Source organism: Onychomys torridus, chromosome 4 (assembly GCF_903995425.1).
Source record: "Onychomys torridus chromosome 4, mOncTor1.1, whole genome shotgun sequence".
NCBI classification, from domain to species: Eukaryota; Metazoa; Chordata; class Mammalia; order Rodentia; family Cricetidae; genus Onychomys; species Onychomys torridus.
In genome coordinates this window covers 79,579,378-79,597,599 of record NC_050446.1, presented here as the reverse complement: position 1 = coordinate 79,597,599, position 18,222 = coordinate 79,579,378, and the positions used below count along the sequence as shown (strand labels likewise).

At 43.4% G+C, this 18,222-nt stretch overlaps 1 protein-coding gene across 1 annotated transcript in view; it reads left to right on the top strand.

Annotated features, from left to right (window-relative positions):
- The first annotated feature begins 15,717 nt into the window (after positions 1–15,717).
- Qser1 (glutamine and serine rich 1) overlaps positions 15,718–18,222 on the top strand; it is a 59,507-nt gene continuing 57,002 nt past the window's right edge. The window contains exon 1 of the mRNA XM_036184941.1: positions 15,718–15,899. Coding sequence (XP_036040834.1) covers positions 15,739–15,899 — 161 coding nt within the window. The 5' untranslated portion in view covers positions 15,718–15,738. The remainder of the gene's footprint in view (positions 15,900–18,222) is intronic.

The following is an 18,222-nucleotide window of genomic DNA, read 5'->3' as shown; positions in this document are numbered from 1 at the left end:
TGTGTGTGTGTGTGTGTGTGTGTTTCTTTTATAGCATTGTAATCTGTGTTACACTAGTGTAACACATCAGCAGTCTCAGCACTTAGGAGGCATAGGCATGAGGATCACAAGTTTGAGGCCAGCCTGGGCCACATACATAGTTCAAGGGTCACCCGGAGTAATTAGTGAGATCTTGTGTCAGGTAAATCAAAGCAAAACAAAAGACAGCATGATCTTTATTAAGGCAGATAAAAGGAAGATGTCAGTTGTTAGAGACTGGCAAAGCTTTATCCTTTTACATTTTCAGACTTGTTGGCTGCTGGTCACAACTAAATCATCTATCAACACTTCCATGTAATTAGAAGTATTTTCAAGCCACCCATATTACCTATAAAGTTCTGCTGTTCTTCACACCTTCTCTTCATAGCAGCTTCCCTGGTGTAACTGTATGCTTTACACTGACTTTAATTCTCTTTTTAAAAGGTTACTAGAACTGACTTTGCTCACTTTGTAACAATCAGAGTTAAGGCATGACTTGCTTGAAATCTACCAGGTTGGTGAAAGCTGGTTTTGCAATGAGTAACCCACTTACCTAGTCCCATCCCATACTTCACAGGGGAGCACAATCCTAAGTCTACAGGACAAGTAGACATATACAGATATGAGAGAGTTGGAGAGATTGTTCAAGTGGTTAAGAGCATTTGCTGCTCTTCCAGGAGACCCAAGTTTGGATCCAAGCACCCATGCTGGGCTGTCACAACCACCTACGATGCCATCGCTCAGGTGTCCAATGACTTCTTCTGGTCTTTTTGGGCACCTGCACTCATGTGGCATACACTCACATAGACATGCACACATACATATAAATTTAAAACTATTATTTTTATTTTATTTTGGTTTTCTGAGACAGGGTTTCTTCTTGTAGTCCTGGCTGTCCTGGAACTCCATCTGTGGACCAGGCAAGCCTGGAACTCAGAGATCCACCTGTCTCTGCCTCCCAAGTGCTGAGATTAAAGTGTGTGCCACCATACCTGGCATGTGTGTGTGTGTGTGTGAGAGAGAGAGGGGGGGGGGGGGGGAATGAGAGAGAGAAAGAAATATAAAGTTTTCTTCTTTTAAATTTACAGTGCTTGGGGTCAGAACACAGGGCCTTGCTCATGGCAGGGAAGAGTTTTTACCACAGCTTACACACCTCCACACCCTGTATCTTTTACTGAATCCTAATTTGAACTATTCTACTGACTCCCCAAGTCTAACTCCAAAGTTAGCTTCAGGACACACCTGCGACAGCCTCACATTGTCCCACTGGCACCCTTATACTTGCCATCTACCCTAACTTGAAGGGATCTCGAATTCACCACTAACACTGGGAAATCACTGGTATTTCCAGAGCATCTAGATATCATGATACTTTGAATACAAACAGAAAAATGTAATAGAACCATTGTTAGCAGGCACCTGGAAACTGGAGGGAATTTCTCAGCCACAGCCACAGCCACAGACTTCTGTGCCACTGGTGGTTTCCTTCCCTGCGGTGTGTTTGGTGCGGAGGTCTTTGCGTGGTTACTGTGGGATGTGGTTTTGTTTTTTGTTTTTCTGGTTTGTTTTTGTTTTTGTTTTTGTTTTTTGAGACAGGGTTTCTCTATGTAGCTTTGCACCTTTCCTGGAACCCGCTTTGGAGACCAGGCTGGCCTCTAACTCACAGGCCTGGCTCTGCCTCCCGAGTGCTGGGATTAAAGGCGTGCGCCACCACCGCCCGGCCTCTGGGATGTGTCATTTAGTCTGCTGTTTCGCTTTTGCTTCTTCTCTGGGGAATAGATGGAGGTTAAACATTAAATCTGTTTTCACAGGTTTTATATACAACTAGCCCCGTTTTTCTTTCCGTTACAATTAGGAAATGAACGGAATATAGCTATAATTGATTTGAAAGAGACAAAGACATAGTTATAAAACTCTACATTTTGTAGGACAAAAAAAAAAAAGCTTTGGCTGTGGGAGTTTTGCATCTATTAATAATGTGCTCCTGAGTGAGGAGAATGGGAAGAGATGCTCTCAGAACTGTCCAAAGCTGGAGAAGGTCACGGTCCTCTGCACCTTTGGGCTCCCATTTGCCTCCAGACTTCCTTCTTTTTTGTGTTGGTGTTGGTGTTGGGAATCAAACCCACGGCCTTGTACATGCCAGACAAACACTCTACCAGAGGTTTGAACTAACATCCCTCCCTCTTTGCATTGGTCTCCGGATTTCTAATCAGATTTTTTTTCTATTTCTCAGATAATTTATTTGTGTGTATACTCCTCCTAAATGTACAAGAGAATTTTAATGCTAAAAGTTACTTGTGCTTAACAAAAGCTCATATTAGTCATAATGTTTTTGTTTTAATCAGATGTAAATTAAATTTTACTGGTTGTTTGATCTGAAATGTTGTGGATGACATTTATGCTATTAGAGGGATGTTTAGTATTTCTGTAATTTTTTTTTTTTTTAGGATTAGATTTTTGGAGACAGACATGGTTATGCCAGGAATAGCAGTACTTGGGAAATAGAGGGAAGAAGATTGATGCAGGTTCAAGGCCAGCCTTGACCAGAATGAGACCCTGTCTCAAAAAAAAAAAAAAAAAAGAAAAGAAAAGAAAAGAAAAAAGAAAGAAACAACAAAGAAAGAAAGAGGAAAGGAAACCAAAGCCAAACACTGAGGGGACAGTGAGGGAACATTCTTAGCTTACACTAGGCACCTGGGTTTGATCTCCAACACCAACTGAGCAAATTTAAATAATGGCTGGAGAGAAGGCTCTGTGGGTAAAGGCACTTGCTGCCAAGATGGACTTCCTGAGTTCAATCCCCAGGTCGCACATAGTTGAAGGAAAAAACTTACTCCTGTAAATTGGTATCTGATGACTTCCACATGTTTGCAGTGGCATGTATACGTCACTACCCTTCAATAAGTAAATAAATGCAATTTAAAAAATTTTAATTAAAATAAGATAAAAATAAAAATTATTGCTTTTGTAGATATTGTCTCTGGTCAGCTGGAATATGTATGATATATGTTGATGCCTTCAGTCTGATGGACTGCATTTCTGCCATGTTTGGAGTTTACAAACATTTTTTTTAACAGTTTTTGTTAACCAGTACAAATGTATCAGTATTTGTATTATCTGGAAAAAGCAACCCATTTTTTAATGCATAGCCTTCCTAAAACATAACTGTGTTTTATTTTAATGAACTTCTTGTTACATTTACTTTTTTTACATGTGAATAAACTTTATACTAAGTAATATTTATTGCTTATTCTATAATGACTCACATGCGATATTATGCAGGTTAAACCTGACCAACTAATTGCGTGTTTTCAAAATAATGTTTATAGCATATATATCTTTGATTTGGCTGGGCCAGCATCCTATTTAAATGATTGAGCTACAGTTGTGTGGGTGTTATTGTTTAATAAAGTTTTAATATTTAATTCAACATGTGAGGCAAATATATTACTCCTTAAGACTAAATGTATGTGTTCTGGGATGTGGCCTATCATATGAGAATGCCTGCATTTGACCCTTAACTCAGCACCAAACCAAAAAACACCTCCTTCCTCTCTCTACAGCTTAATAGTCATCTCCTTTCAGCACTAAATAACATACCTTTGTCTAGATGGACCACAGTTTTTTCATTAACCCTTTGAAGTACATCATACTTGCTTTCAGGTTTGGCAATTGTAAATAAAGACACTATAAATAGCCATTTATAGGTTTTGTGTGGGCATGAATGTACCCATAATTTAACAACCAGGCCACCAACCACTACTTTATCATTTTTGTGCTCTGATGGCTACATAGTGATATTGTGGCTGATGATTGTGGCTAATGATATGTACCTAAGGTTCTTCCACATCTTCTCATGACTTGATAACTCATTTCTTTTGAGCATTAAATAACATTCCACTGTTTGGCCAACCTGGCCTACATCATGAGTTCCTGAACAGCCTAGGCTATGTAAAGACCCTGGTTCCAAAAAAAAAAAATTGTATTGTCTAAGTATACCAGTTTACTTATCTGTATCCATTGCTTCTCTCATTGTTGAAATGAAATACCCAACAAAATCAACTTAAAGAAGAATACATTTATTTGAACTCCCAGTTGGAGGATATAGTCAGTCCACTGTGGTGGGGAAGATGTGGTGGCAAAGGCATGAGGTGGTTGGTCACACTGAGTCTAGAGTCAGAACACACGGAAGAAGAACACTGGTGCTCTGTCACATCCCCTATTCGGTTCGGGACCCTTGGGATGGTGGTGTAGCATTCAGGCTGGGTCTTCCCTCCTCGGTCAGGCGTGCCTAGGAATCCCTCAGGGACATGCCTACGAGTTTGTCTTCTAGGTGATTTTATATCTTGCCAAGTTAGCCATGGAATTACCCAGTCACTTCCTTGATTCCTTCCAATGTTGAGGATGACAGTATCACTTTTGAAACCTCAAAGCCCACCCCCAAGCACACACTTCCTCTAACAAGGCCACTTGTACTCCAACAAGGTTACACCTCCTAATCCTCCTAATCCTTCTCAAAGAGTACTACTCCCTGGTGACTAAGCATTCAGAGATATGAGCTTATGGGGGCCATTCTTATTCAAACCGCCACAAGCATCTTTTATACATTTATTTTTAACTCAGTTTTGTTTCTTTATTCAACCTGGAGCCAGTGGAAGATTCACTAACTGCTTAGGCTTAGGGTAAGCCACCTATAAAAGACATACAGTTAAATTAGAGAACTTGAATTAATCTCAAGCATAGCATAAGCCGTGCTTCTACGGAAGCAGAAACCCAAGAGAAATATTTGGGTATAGGGAATTTACTCTGGAAGGAACAAGAATAAGCAAGGAAGGAGACAAGGAAGAAGGATCAAAGTATATGTGATTGAAGTCATGGCTGAAAACAGAGTCACCCTAACATGGGAACCACCAAGAAGAAAGCGAAGTGCCTTCTAGAACAGTCTACCTGGAGCTGAGAGCCTGGCACATTTATTTATTATCACCCTTCTTCAATGATAGCAGGTTTCTCCTGGTAGAGAAATGTAGGCACTCCCTGAGAGCTCCAGTGGTGTCCAAAACATCAGAAAAACACTCACTGCAGGGTCTTGGGGGTAGGAGCCTGAGAGCGTAAAGTAAGGGGTCTGCTACAAAATGTACTGACCCGCATTCTTTGCTTATTTTTCCTGTGTGCGTGAGTACACGTACACGTATTATATATGCATAAGGAAGACTTCAGCTATCTTCCTCAACTACTATCCACTTTTTTTTTTTTTTTTTTTTAATCTTGATTGACAATTTGGCAGGATTTAGAATCACCATGGAAATAAACCTCTAGGCTTGTCTATGAGGGATAACCTAAATTAGGTTGAGGTGGGAAGACTTGCCCTAAGCATGAGTAGCATCATTCCATGGGCTGGGGTTCTAGACTAAAAAAAAAGAGATAGCCCACCCTCTCCCTGCTTCCTGACTATGGACACGATGTGACTAACTGTCTCCTGATATCATACCTTTCCTGCTATGATAGGCCTTACCCTTTTGGACTTTAAGTCATAATAAACCCCTCCTTCCTTCCAGTTGCTTTTGCTGTGGGTTTTGTTACAGCAACAAGACAATAATGGATACACTCCCCTCCCAGCTGACCTTGGCTCTCAAATCCCTCCAGGGGTCCAACTCACATCATGTGACCTGCAGCCCCCTCATGTGGTTAACATAAACTATGTGGTGTGGGCCAATACCTCTAGTAAATGAAGGTATCCTTAAATTGGACAGAATATTCCAAGCATGTACAACTTCGAGGCTGGGGCTGGACAGACAGCTCAGCAATTAGGAACACTTGAAGCTCTTGCAAAAGACCCAGGTTTGGTTGCCAGCACACACACACACGGTGGTTCATCCTTAATTCCAGTTCTGGGTAATCCAATGCTATCTTCTGACTACTGCAGACACCAGGCATCGGTGTTGTGCACATACATACATGTGGGCAAAACACACAGAAAATAAATACATCTAAAAATGTTTTAAAAGTTTATAGCTGGGGCTGGAGAGATGGCTCAGAGGTTAGGAGCACTGGCTGTTCTTCCAGAGGTCCTGAGTTCAATTCCCAGCAACCACATAGTGGCTCACAACCATCTAGAATGAGATCTGGCGCCCTCTTCTGGCATGCAGACATACATACAGGCAGAATATTGTATACATAATAAATAAATAAATCTAAAAAAAATTTAAAAAATTAAAAGCTTATAGCCACAGAATCAGACAAGTGTCAAACTTTTCTTTGTCATGTATAGGGTTCAAACAAACTGAACCTACTTTACTAGCAAAACCATGAACTGAAATAAGAATCTATGGGTTCAGAGGCTGGAGAGATGGCTCAGAGATTAAGAGCACTGGCTGCTCTTCCCAAAGTCCTGAGTTCAATTCCCAGCACCCACATGGTAGTTCACAAACATCTGTAACTCCAGTTCTAGGGGATCTGATGCCTTCTTCTGGCCTCCACAGGTACCAGGCATATACCTGCTGCACAGACATACATACAGGCAAAACATGCACAAAAAATAGAATAACAAAAAAAAAATAAATGAATAGGATAAAAAATTAGTTTCTCCTTGTAGAAGAATAGTAACTAATGACTGTATGGCCATACAAGAAATGAAAATGATGGAATTAGGAAAATTACTCTTTGGTGACTGTATTACTTATTTTTCTTTACTGCTGTAATGAAACATGACCGAAACAACCTACTGGGGGGCTAGAGAGATGGCTCAGCAGTTAAGAGCACTGGCTGTTCTTCCGGAAGTCCTGAGTTCAATTCCCAGCAACCACAAGGTGGCTCCCAACCATCTGTAATGAGATCTGGTGCCCTCTTCTGGCCTGCAGACATACGCACAGGCAGAACACTGTATACATAATAAATTAAAAAACAACCTATAGAAGAGTTTTTTGGGGGCTTACGGTTCCAGAGGGTTAAAGTCCATGACAGCAGAATGGAGGCAGCAGGCGGCAAGAAGGAGATGCTGAGAGCAGAAGTTGAGGCTCACATCTTGAACTGCAAGCACAAAAGAGAAAGCATGTTGAGAATGGGCCAAGGTTTTGAAAGCTCAAAACCAGCCCCCGGTGACACACTTCCTTTAGCAAAGCCCCGGCTCCTAAATCTGCCCAAATGGTACCACCAACTCAGGACCAAGTATTCAAATGTCTGAGCCTATGGGGACAGTCTCATTCAAAACATCACAGTAACCAAAATACTGATTGGTTGAGGCAAAGATCATCAGTGGGTGCTGTAGTGAGTTCACTGGTGACTCTCAAAAAGGTGTGTCCATGTACCAATCCTCTATATGAATGAATGTTAAAAGATCCTTGGCATAAGGATCTTTGCAGATTACAGGTCTTGAGGCAAGCTCATCCTGAATTTACCAGCTAGGCCCATACCCAGTGGCAACTGTCCTCATAAGTGACAGAAAAGCAGCAACATGAAGACAGAGACAGACTGGAGTAATGTGGCCAGGAGCCACGAAAGCCACTGAAAACAATAAGACAAAGGTTCTCCTCAGAGCTTCCAGAAGCAGTATGGCCTAAGAAACAATGAGTTTCTGTTATGCTAAGTCACCTGGCTTGTGGTCATTTGTTTAAGTCACCATAGGTAACCAATTACAGATGCTAAACTTTGAGGTTCATGGGTCATAGAGCACCCATGAAATACTGAACTACAAAAGAACACACAATAAGTAAAGGATGTAGCTCAGTGGCACAGCATCTGTACCTATATCTTAGGGAGTTCATGAGGATGGAGCATACAAACCTTTGTAAACAATACCCTTACCAAGGGTGATCACACTCAGCTTTGCTAGCTACCTCTCCGTACCAAGCTGCTGATTAAGTAGTCCCTGAGAACATTTTGAGTCTTCACGGTCTTTAAAGAAACCTCACTTCTCGAAGGAGGCTTCCAAAGAAGCAGGCTTCAAGAGGCACATTTCCTGATTCATTACTGTCTCCCTTGGAATTGTAGCAAGCAACAAAGTCATCAAACCTGCCTGACAAGATCAAACTTCAGAGACTGAGAAAATGATAGAACTTCATTCTGATTTTCAACTGGCCTCAAACTCTTCTATCTAAGTGATCCTCCTGCCTCGGTCCCTCATCAGGGACCACACGTGGGTATCACCTTGTCTGACTCATTTTTGTCGTTTTAATTCCCAATACTAGCCTAAGAAATTGAAATTAGAGATTTGTTAACAAGGTCAGAGCTGATGGCGCCTTTCAATTCAAGAAGGAAAGTGGAACACTAAACCCCTTCACCATAATCAACTCATTTCTCTCAAACAAACCCCTCAAAATCAAATTTGAAATGTGACCTCTTTAAATCTTTTCTACACAATGGTTGGTCTATTTGTAGAATAGGAAGTGTGTGGATTTATAGACTACATTTCTAATCAATCAACTCCAAATTCTGCATCTCCCGATCACTTAATGAACAAAGCCACCTCACAGGAGATGGTGTTCCATTGCTCTCTCCATCTGAATCCCTCTGTTCCCTGGAAGGGGTGTGTGTGTGTGTGTGTGTGTGTGTGTGTGTGTGTGTGTGTGTGTGACAATAGCTATAAATGTGGCCCAACACAAAACTGCAAACATACTTAAAACGTTATGAGATTGGTGGGGAGAGGTTACTTTTTAAAACTTGACATAGTGGTTCTCAACTATGAATTTTGTAGAAGATACTGTTGCATGGCAATATCAAAAAGTTGGACATGGGCCTGAAAGATGGCTCAGTGGTTAAAGGTACTTGATGCCAAGCCTGAAGACTTGAATTCAATCCCTGAGGCCTAGTTGGTGGCAGGAGAAAAATCTACTTTTGCAAGTTGTTTTCTGAAATCTATATAAGTGCCATGACACAGGTGAGCCCCTTACACATACACAGTATTTACACACACACACACACACACACACACACACACACAATTAAAAAGAAAATATTTACTTATTATTGTCATGTGTGTGAGTGTTTTGACAGCCATGAGCCTATGTAGGTGGTATGACCCAACCCTGATTCTCCAGAAGAGCAGCAAGTGCTCTTCACCACTGAGCTATCTCTCCATTCCAGTTGTTGTTGTTGTTGTTGGAGACTAGGCCTCACTGTAGGCCTTGTCAACCTGGAACTTACTTTGTAGCCCAAGCTGGACCTGGAATTCAAAGAGGTCTACCTGCTCTACCTCCTAAGTGCTGGGACTAAAGGCTTGTGCCACCACACCAGGTAAATGTAATAATTTAAAAGAAGAAGAAATGTTTGACTCACCTGCAACAGGAAGTCATAGGATGTTGGCATGGTACTTACAAAATGAAGATATAAACGATTTGGTCTAACTCCAGGCTGCCTATCAGTTTAAATAATGATTTTGAGCTGGGCAGTGGTGACATACACCTTTAATCCCAGCACTTGGGAGGCAGAGGCAGGCAGATCTCAAGGCCAGCCTGGTCTACAGAGAGAAATCCAGGACAGGCACCAAAACTACACAGAGAAACCCTGTCTCAAAAAACTAACTAACTAACTAACTAACTAACTAAATAAATAAATAAATAAATAAATAAATAGAGATTTCAACTAGACTGAGGGCAGAGTGGGAAACGTGGGGGAATGTTTGCCCACATATTTTTTTAACGGTAAACTTTATTTTCATTACTGTTTTACTTTAACATAATTTCATAGTCGACTTTTGTTCTGAGAGGAGCAAAAGATCACACTTCCTGAATTATCACCGAGAGATTCTTTCAGACTGTTCTTTGGAGCAGAACATGGAGCTTTGGGGTCCCCAGGGTTGATACACAACACTTTACTACTTGAGATATCATTTCCTGATGCGTGCTGGAGAGATGGCTGAGCACTGGCTACAATTCCAGAGGACCAGAGTTCAGTTCCCAGCATCCACATGGTGGCTCACAACTCTGTAGTTCCAGTTCTTGGAGATCTGATGCCCTTTTCTGGTGTCTTCCAGCACAAGGCACATAATGTGGTACAGAGACATACACTCAGGCAAAATACACACACACACACACATACACACACACACACACACACACACACACTTATTTATTTATTTATTTGTTTGTTTGTTTGTTTTTTTTATAAAGATGTCATTTCCTTTCTTAAAGATTTATTTATTTATTTATATTTTATTTATTTATTTATTTATTTATTTATTTATTTATTTATTTATTTATTATGTATACAGTGTACTGCCTGCATGTATGCCTGTGCGCCAGAAGAGGGCACCAGATCTCATTACAGATAGTTGTGAGCCACCATGTGGTTGCTGGGAATTGAACTTGGGACCTCTGGAAGAGCAGTCAGTGCTCTTAACCTCTGAGCCATCTCTCCAGCCCTATTTATTTGATTTTTAGAGATAGGGTTTCTCTGTATAACAGCTTTAGCTGTCCTGGAACTCACTCTATAGATGCCTGCCTCCCGAGTCCTAGGATTAACGCTGTGTACCACCACCAACAGGTCATATTTTCAATGTATAAAGAGAAAGCAGATTCTGACATTTTAAGAGCTAATGCTGCCCTCATGCAGTTTGTTTCTTGTATGATGATACCTCTCCTTTCTTTTCCTTCCTTCCTTTTTTTCCTTCCTTTTTTCCTTCCTTCCTTCCTTCCTTCCTTTCTCTCTCTCTCTCTCTCTCTCTCTCTCTCTCTCTCTCTTTCTTTCTTTAGGTTTTAGAGACAGGGTTTCTCTGTGTAGCCCTGGCTGTCCTGGAACTCACTCAGTGACTAGGCTGGCCTCAAACTCACAAAGATCTGCCCACCTCTGCCTCCAGAATACAGGGATTAAAGGCCTGTGCCACCATGCCCATCCCCAGTGACAACCTCCTCCAACAAGGCCACACCTTCTAATCCTTCCTAAATAGTTCTACCAACTGCTGACCAAACATTCAAATACGACCTAACATTCTAAGCCACCAAAACCATAAAAGTTCCAGCTAGACCTGTCAATCAACTGTCAAAGAGGTCATGCCTGATCTACTTTATGCCATGTTAAAGTGATAGAAGGAATAATTACCCCTTTACACAGATACTATACTTTTCATTTCCTACCCTGTCTCTGGTGCAGTTATTTACGGAGCTATAAGCATGCAGCTCTGATAAGGTCTGAAGGTCTGCCCACTTTTCTGTGTCCTAACTCTGGAATTTGTTAACATTTTTTCAAGCCACCCACACACACACACACCAGCCCTGCCCCATGCTGGTTATGCCTAGGCATGTTTTCCCAAATACTCAGAAATTTCTCTGAAGTTGTTCCCTGTCCCCACTTACACCACGGGGCTACTGACAAACTGCGTGGTTTTCTCTCTTCCTTTTCCTCTTCCAGGCAGTTGCTGAGATTTACAGCTTACTGCCTGGGGTTTGTTTTAAACTTTAATAAAACTGTTCCAAGCTTCCTTCTAAGTCTGTTCTCTAACTTCCTTAATTATGGGTAAGAACTATGAAAGAACCCCAGTTTCTCAGGATACATATGACAGCCCAGGTAGGATTCCCCAAAATTTCAGGTGCCAATTGATAGAAAGGGCTGGAGAGATTTAGTGCTAGTCACACAGTGAATTAAAAACAACCTGTCTTAGTCACTGTTCCATTGCCGTGAAGAGACACCATGACCACAGCAACTCCTATAAAGGAAAGCATTTAATTGGGACTGGCTTACAGTTCAGAGGTTTAGTCCATTATTGTCATGGCAGGCAGACATGGTGCTGGACAGGTAGCTTAGAGTTCTAAATCTGGATGAGCAGGAAGCAGAAGAGAAACCAGTGGACCTGACTTGGGCTTCTGAAACCTCAAAGCCTGCTCCCAATTACACTCTTCGGCCAAAAAGGCCACATCTGCTCCAACATGGCCAAAACCGACCAACCCCTCCCAAGTAGTGGCGTTCCCTGATGACCAAACAATCAAATATATCAGCCTGTGGGGGCCATTCCTATTCAGACCACTACATAACCCTTGCCTTGATGAAATCCCTGATCTGTGATGGGAAAATGGTGGGTCGTTATACAACCAATTGCAATGCAGTGCTAGTGTTTACTATAATAGAAATTAGAGCTATGTGGTGGCTTACACTTTTAACTCTAACACTTGAGAGACAGAGGCAGGGAGATTGCCAGGAGCACAATTGTTAGGTCACGGTAACCCCTAAAAAATGGCTGAGGTGTCTATTAGCATAACAAAGTGGCCAGCTCTCCCAGCATCTCTCAGTGCTTGTGGCTCCACCCAGTACTTCTAACCCCGCCTCCTCCGCAGGGGCTGGGCTTCTGCGCCCTTCAGTCCCCTGTCCTTCGTAACCCCCACCCCCCAAAGCATTTTGGCTACAGTGGCCTCTTGGGCTCTTGGCCCTGGCAACCTCTCTTGGTTGGTGGCTCCTCTCTTGCTCTCTCTCCCCCACTCTCTTCTTCTCATGGTCTGGTTCAGTCTGCCTGCGGTGTTCAGCCCGGACTCCACCCCCCCCCCCCCCCCCGCCTGCTTTCGCCTTTACAGCTACAATAAAGATACTTTAGGAACAGTCAGGCCCTCCTTGTATTTCATTTTCTTCATTCAGACCTATAATGTATAGTGAGTTCCAGGTCAGCCTGAGGTGCATAATAAAACCTCATGTCCACAAAACCAACCAGCCAATCAATCAACAAAACACATAGTAGAAATTAATAAAGCACCATGGGACAACTGAATATAAGCAGTTGATTTTTGCCTGGAGGAGATGGGAAACCATAACAGAAGGTTTATCATTTCAAATGAGTCTTTAATGAGTTAATGAGCAGGCGTTTCATAGGCAAAAAAAAAAAAAAAAAAAAAAGGATTTTTAAAAAAACCTGCTTTTCAAGACTGGGGAGGTTAAGAGCACTGGCTGCTCTTCCAGAGGAGCTGGTTTGATTCCCGGCACCCACATGGCAGCCTACAACTGGCTGTAACTCCAGTTCCAGGTGACCTGACACCTTCTTCTGGCACCTGGCATGCACATGGTGCACAGACATATATGCAGGCAAAACACCCATACACATAAAATAATAAAACAAAAGTCTTATTTTTTTAAAGCAAATAAAAACTCTACTCTGCCATATTTATTTCCATTTATTCTGCAGTACTAGGGATTCAACCCAGAGCACATGCTGAATGAGAGTTCTATCTGTGAACTATAACACCACCACCACAAACATACATACACACACACACACACACACACACACACCTGTTTAAAACAAGAACAACAATGCTCATTCTAAACTTTTTTAATAGTATTTTTATTTTATAATTAACTTAATTTCACATATCAGCCACAGATTCTCCTGTCCTCCTTCCTCCCACCCCTCATTCTAAACTTTTGATTTGAAGGAGACGTGAAGTCTGCAGTGCTGGGGACTTTACCTTTGGTAAAGACATCCTTCTGAAGACCACCCATTCATTCAGAATGCGTTGACAATTCAATTGTACATAGCTTCACAATTTTACAAGGTTTGCTTACCTGTATCAGAATATCACATTGTGCCCTATAGATGTATATAATTTTATTATATTAAAATATTCAGCGATTAGCCAGGGCGGTGGTGGCGTACACCTTTAATCCCAGCACTAGGGAGGCAGAGGCAGGCGGATCTTTGTGAGTTCGAGGCCAGCCTGGGCTACCAAGTGAGTTCCAGGAAAGGCGCAAAGCTACACAGAGAAACCCTGTCTCAAAAAACAAAAAACAAACAACAACAGCAAAAATTCAGCAATGATATTCATAGACATGTAACATTTGAGAATAAACTTGTGTTGATTTTAGGTTAGAAAAAAATGTTATTCAGCAAGCAAAGGAGCATACCATAATACAAGCAGTATTATTTTAAAATACTAAAATTTTTCCTTAAATTTTTTTTCTGGTTTATGTGACATTAACAAACTACATAATAGTGTGAGAGACTATAAAGGTTTTATTGGCACTTGCTTGGGTTTTGCCTGTAAACTCACCCTGAGTACCAGCTGTGGGTATCTCAAACCAAGTTCCATAAAACATTTACAGCATGCCACTTCATTTCCTACATTCTCCACAGAGACAAAAATTTAGTGCTCACAACTTATATTATAGCTAGCTGTGAAATCTTGTTTCACTTAGACTCGAGATCTCGCAGTGTGCTGGAAGAAAAAGTAAATGTTGTAAAGGATATTCGAGGTACTTCTCAGCAGGATCTGAGATTTGGCAAATTCCTTCCCCAAGGAAAACCACTTTTCAAAGATATCCTTGGTAAGTGCTTACTGAGATTAACATAAAACTGGAAAGGTCACGTGTGTCTACACCTTCGAATTCACTTGTAAATAACCATTACTTTCTTTACTTCCCCACCCTGGAGCCAGGCTCCTAGCATCACAGGTGCAGAAGGGCTTACACTAAAGACTGCATAGAAACAAAAGGATGTAGGCGCCAGGAGGAAAACATAGTCTCGCAGAACAAGATCAGTCTCGGAAGGAATAGCAGATCTAATACCAGGTATTACAGAAGTCACTGAGATAGTGTATCGACTTTATTAGGTCTTCCGCTACGCCTGTCCGATTTGCTTAAACCTTGATGTTAGTCTTTATCTTGAGGGATAGATCTCTTTGCTAAGCCCATGATAGGCGGTAAGCCAATACGGATTTTTAAAGGGAGATAAGTCATTAAATCCAAGCTTCACGGTTAATTTTAACTTTCAACTTTTGGCTCACCAGCCAAACGATTTCTATGACCCCTGAATTTCATTACTCATAAGGAAAAACAGCTTTAATAGACACAGCCTCAAAGTCATTAAATTACCCACACCACACAGCTTGGAAGTTAGATAAGGCAATGTTTGGGTAGAGTCCTGAAGAGATTACAGATCTTGAGGAGAAAACCCCCACACAGAGTACATAGTGAGTTCAAATGTATTGTAATTAAAGTCATCCAGATGGTAGTTGGATTAATCAATGGTGCGGCAGTATTTATCTTGAGATAGAAGATTCTGAACTCCAGAGTGAGAAAATCCCCGAGGTGGGGGGGTGGAGACAGTTAATAAGCACTCCTGGGAAAAGCCCATTCAGCGAGGGCTGGAAAATTCGTTTGAATTTGAATCAATTTGAATAGAAATCTCCCCCAGGAAGCAGGAACCAGGAACCAGATCCTCTAAGCCCAGCAAACTTTGGGCAGGAAGCGAGTACTGTGAAGCTGCAGCCCGTTGTCTGTGGTTTGGGGCGCAGAGAAAGAAATCAAGAGCTGGGAATCGAGTGTCTGAGTTCCTCCCAAGAACCCCGGAGAGGAGAGTAACGAACTCCAGGCGCAGCGTTGGCAAGTCTTCCCCGCTCCGCACCCACGCGGGTGCTCGAGCGCGTAGGCCTCGTCTGCACCGCCAGGGTGTCCACCGAGCAGCCCGTGTCCGGCCCGGCCCCCGAATCCGCAGCCCAGAGCGCGGGGCGCCGAGGGGGCGGGGCGATGAGCGGGCGGAGGGCGCGGGAGGTGCATCCTGGGAAATCCAACAACATGGGGCGCCTGGGCTGCGGGCGCTCTGGCCGCCGCGAGTCCCGGCCGCAGGCGCCGCCGTTCGCCTGACGTCCTAGCCGAGGCCCGCCAGCCGCAGCCCGGTTCCTCCGGCCAGCCGCCCCCGCCCCCCGCCTCCCCGGCCGAGCCATGTGAAGGGCCGCTCCCGCCGCCGCCGCCGCCGCCGCCGCCTCTTCCTCCCCGCGCCTCCCGCCCGCCCCCGCCGCCTCAGACCCCGCCATGGACGCGCACTACGCGCCAGCGGGCTTCGCCGAGCCTCCCGCGCCCCCCGCCAGCGCCGCCACGCAGCCCGCCGCCCCCGCCTGGGCCTACGAAGCCCGAGTCCCGACCGCAGCCTCCAGCCCCAGCTGCAGCGGTAGCAGCCCCAGCCTCAAGGCCAGGTAGAGAGGGGTGGGCTCGGGGTCTCACTGGGCCAGGAAAGGCCGCGGATGCGCCGGGGCCTGTGCCGCCCCTCTCGGGGCCCGGGCCGGGTGGGGACCTTCGGGGCGCCATTCATCGCTTTCAGGGAAGCGAGTGGACCACTCCGGGCGGGTGGTCCGGGCTGGGTGGGGGCGCCCATGGGGCAGGAGTCATGCCTGGGTCGGGTCGGGGCGGGAGGCTGAAGGGAAGGTTGGGTGGGAGTGGAGGGGCGCAGTCACCTCTCGGTGCTGGACTCCCACTTTTGGTGAAGTTTAGGTTCCAGGCTGAACGCGGTATCTGGGGAACCGGTCCTGACTCTGGGGGGAAGGCCTAGCGGGGCGCCTCAGAGCCCCGGGCAGTGACATTCCATTGTATTGGAACCTGGGTGGCCGACAATGTGGTGCTGGGGGCCTGGGCAGTGTAAAGGTGGGCGCGATGGCGGGGGTGAGGGGGGACGAGGCGCGGCGCCGTGTTGCTGACACTGAGGGACCTGGAATGGCTGGGCTGCAAGGGAACCCCCAGGGCGGGACGCAAACGCTGTGCAGGGGCTGGGTGACATATGTTTGTAGTGGTGGCTCTGTTCCACGCGTTCAAAGTTGCTCCTGGGTTTCCTCTCCTTTTAACAACGGCAGGAAGTGAAGAATCCCTCTTTGCTGTCTGTGCCTGAGGGTGACTTGAGTGTTGGGAAGCGTTGAGGGCTGGTTGGGGGGCAAAGAAGGCTCTGGAGGTCGAAGACCCAAAACATGTTTCTCCGTCTCGGCTTCGTTCTGTAGCGCGGGCATTCAAGAGTTCATCTTTGCTCCAGAATGGCTAAAGGACCCCAAAATGTGGAGAGTCCTGTTTGATATTTAAGCTCGCGGGGAATGTGTAGTAGTACCACACTTTGAAACGGTCCTATTCGAAGGATAACTGGAAGGCGTGGTCTGGTTTGGAGGTTTTGGGAGCCGGGTATTTTGTAAAGCCACCTCCCCTGAACAATACTGAATCTGGTAGGTGCCGCTTTCCGATCCAAGAACTGGGGAATCCTGGCTTGTTAATGACTTCATCCCCAGTCACCAACAGGAAGCTTCGTTGCCTATATGATCTCACCAGGTTTCTAAATCATTTTAACAACGACACGAGTGAACTTTTTAATTTCACCTTACACATTACAGTATTCTAGTTACCTTTGTTTATATGAAAGTGCCGCTTTCATGATTTAGAATAGATATGTGAAGAGTAGCTGGTCTTTGTCTTAGACCGTACCTTGGAATTATTCTGAAAGAATGAAAAAAATAATGCTCCAACAAAAGGGTAATAATAAACCTCAGAAAATCTTGGCCCTTTTATTTAAAAGAGCTAGTATTTAAAAAAAAAAAAATAAAGTGATTTTCCAATTTCGAGCTAACTGGTGATATGCTGAGGTCTTTTAGAAATAACTATAGTTTTGTGTTATATGTAAGTTAAGCCCTTTCGAAGAATTTTAGGAAAGGTATTTGGACCTTCCTTGATTATTTTTGATGGTAGTTTTACTATCATTTTACAGAGAGCATTTTCATTTCTATGATAATTTAGAAATTAACTTTCTCTTCAGTGAACAGAAATGATAGGTAATGTTCAGCATTTCTTATCTCAAGTTAAAAAAAAATATTGTATTGAGCAAATAACACTGAAATGCTGCCTAGTTATTGTCTGCTATTTCTTTGAGCAGAATACATACCTTCAAGGCAAGAAACAAAAACTGGCTGGTCATATTTTCCAAATGTTATCAGAGTAACACAGAACGACTCCCCAAGCCTGTTTGAAAACAAGTTTAAAAGATTTTTGTTATTATTTTTTAGATGTTAGTAGTACTTAAATGCAAACTCCCTGCCATTGCTTTAAAACATTTTTGGAGGGGTGTGGTCAGCTAAATTGTAGCGCAGAAAATGCAGGCTTTCCCCCTCCCCCACAAAACCTGCTTTGTTAACATGTTGTTAGGATCAGGCCATCTGTACAGGGCTGCTCACACTTCTTAATTGTTCTTTACTTTTCTTCAAATCAGGCAAATGTCTTCTTTGATTTCAGTTACATCAGAAATACTGTATATCTGGAATGTGCCTTGAGATTCCTTAAAATATAAGGCATTAGCTTAATATTTTTGCAACATTTTAAAAAGCTGTTACATAATTCATGTATCACTTGAATGTTTTTATTTCCCTTTTGTGGCAGTTTCTTCTGAAGGTGCAAATGAACACTAGCTGTGATGATGTAATATGGATATTTATCCATAAAGAATTAGCTTGTCTGCCACCTTATTTCCTGTAACTTATTCAGAAACTGACA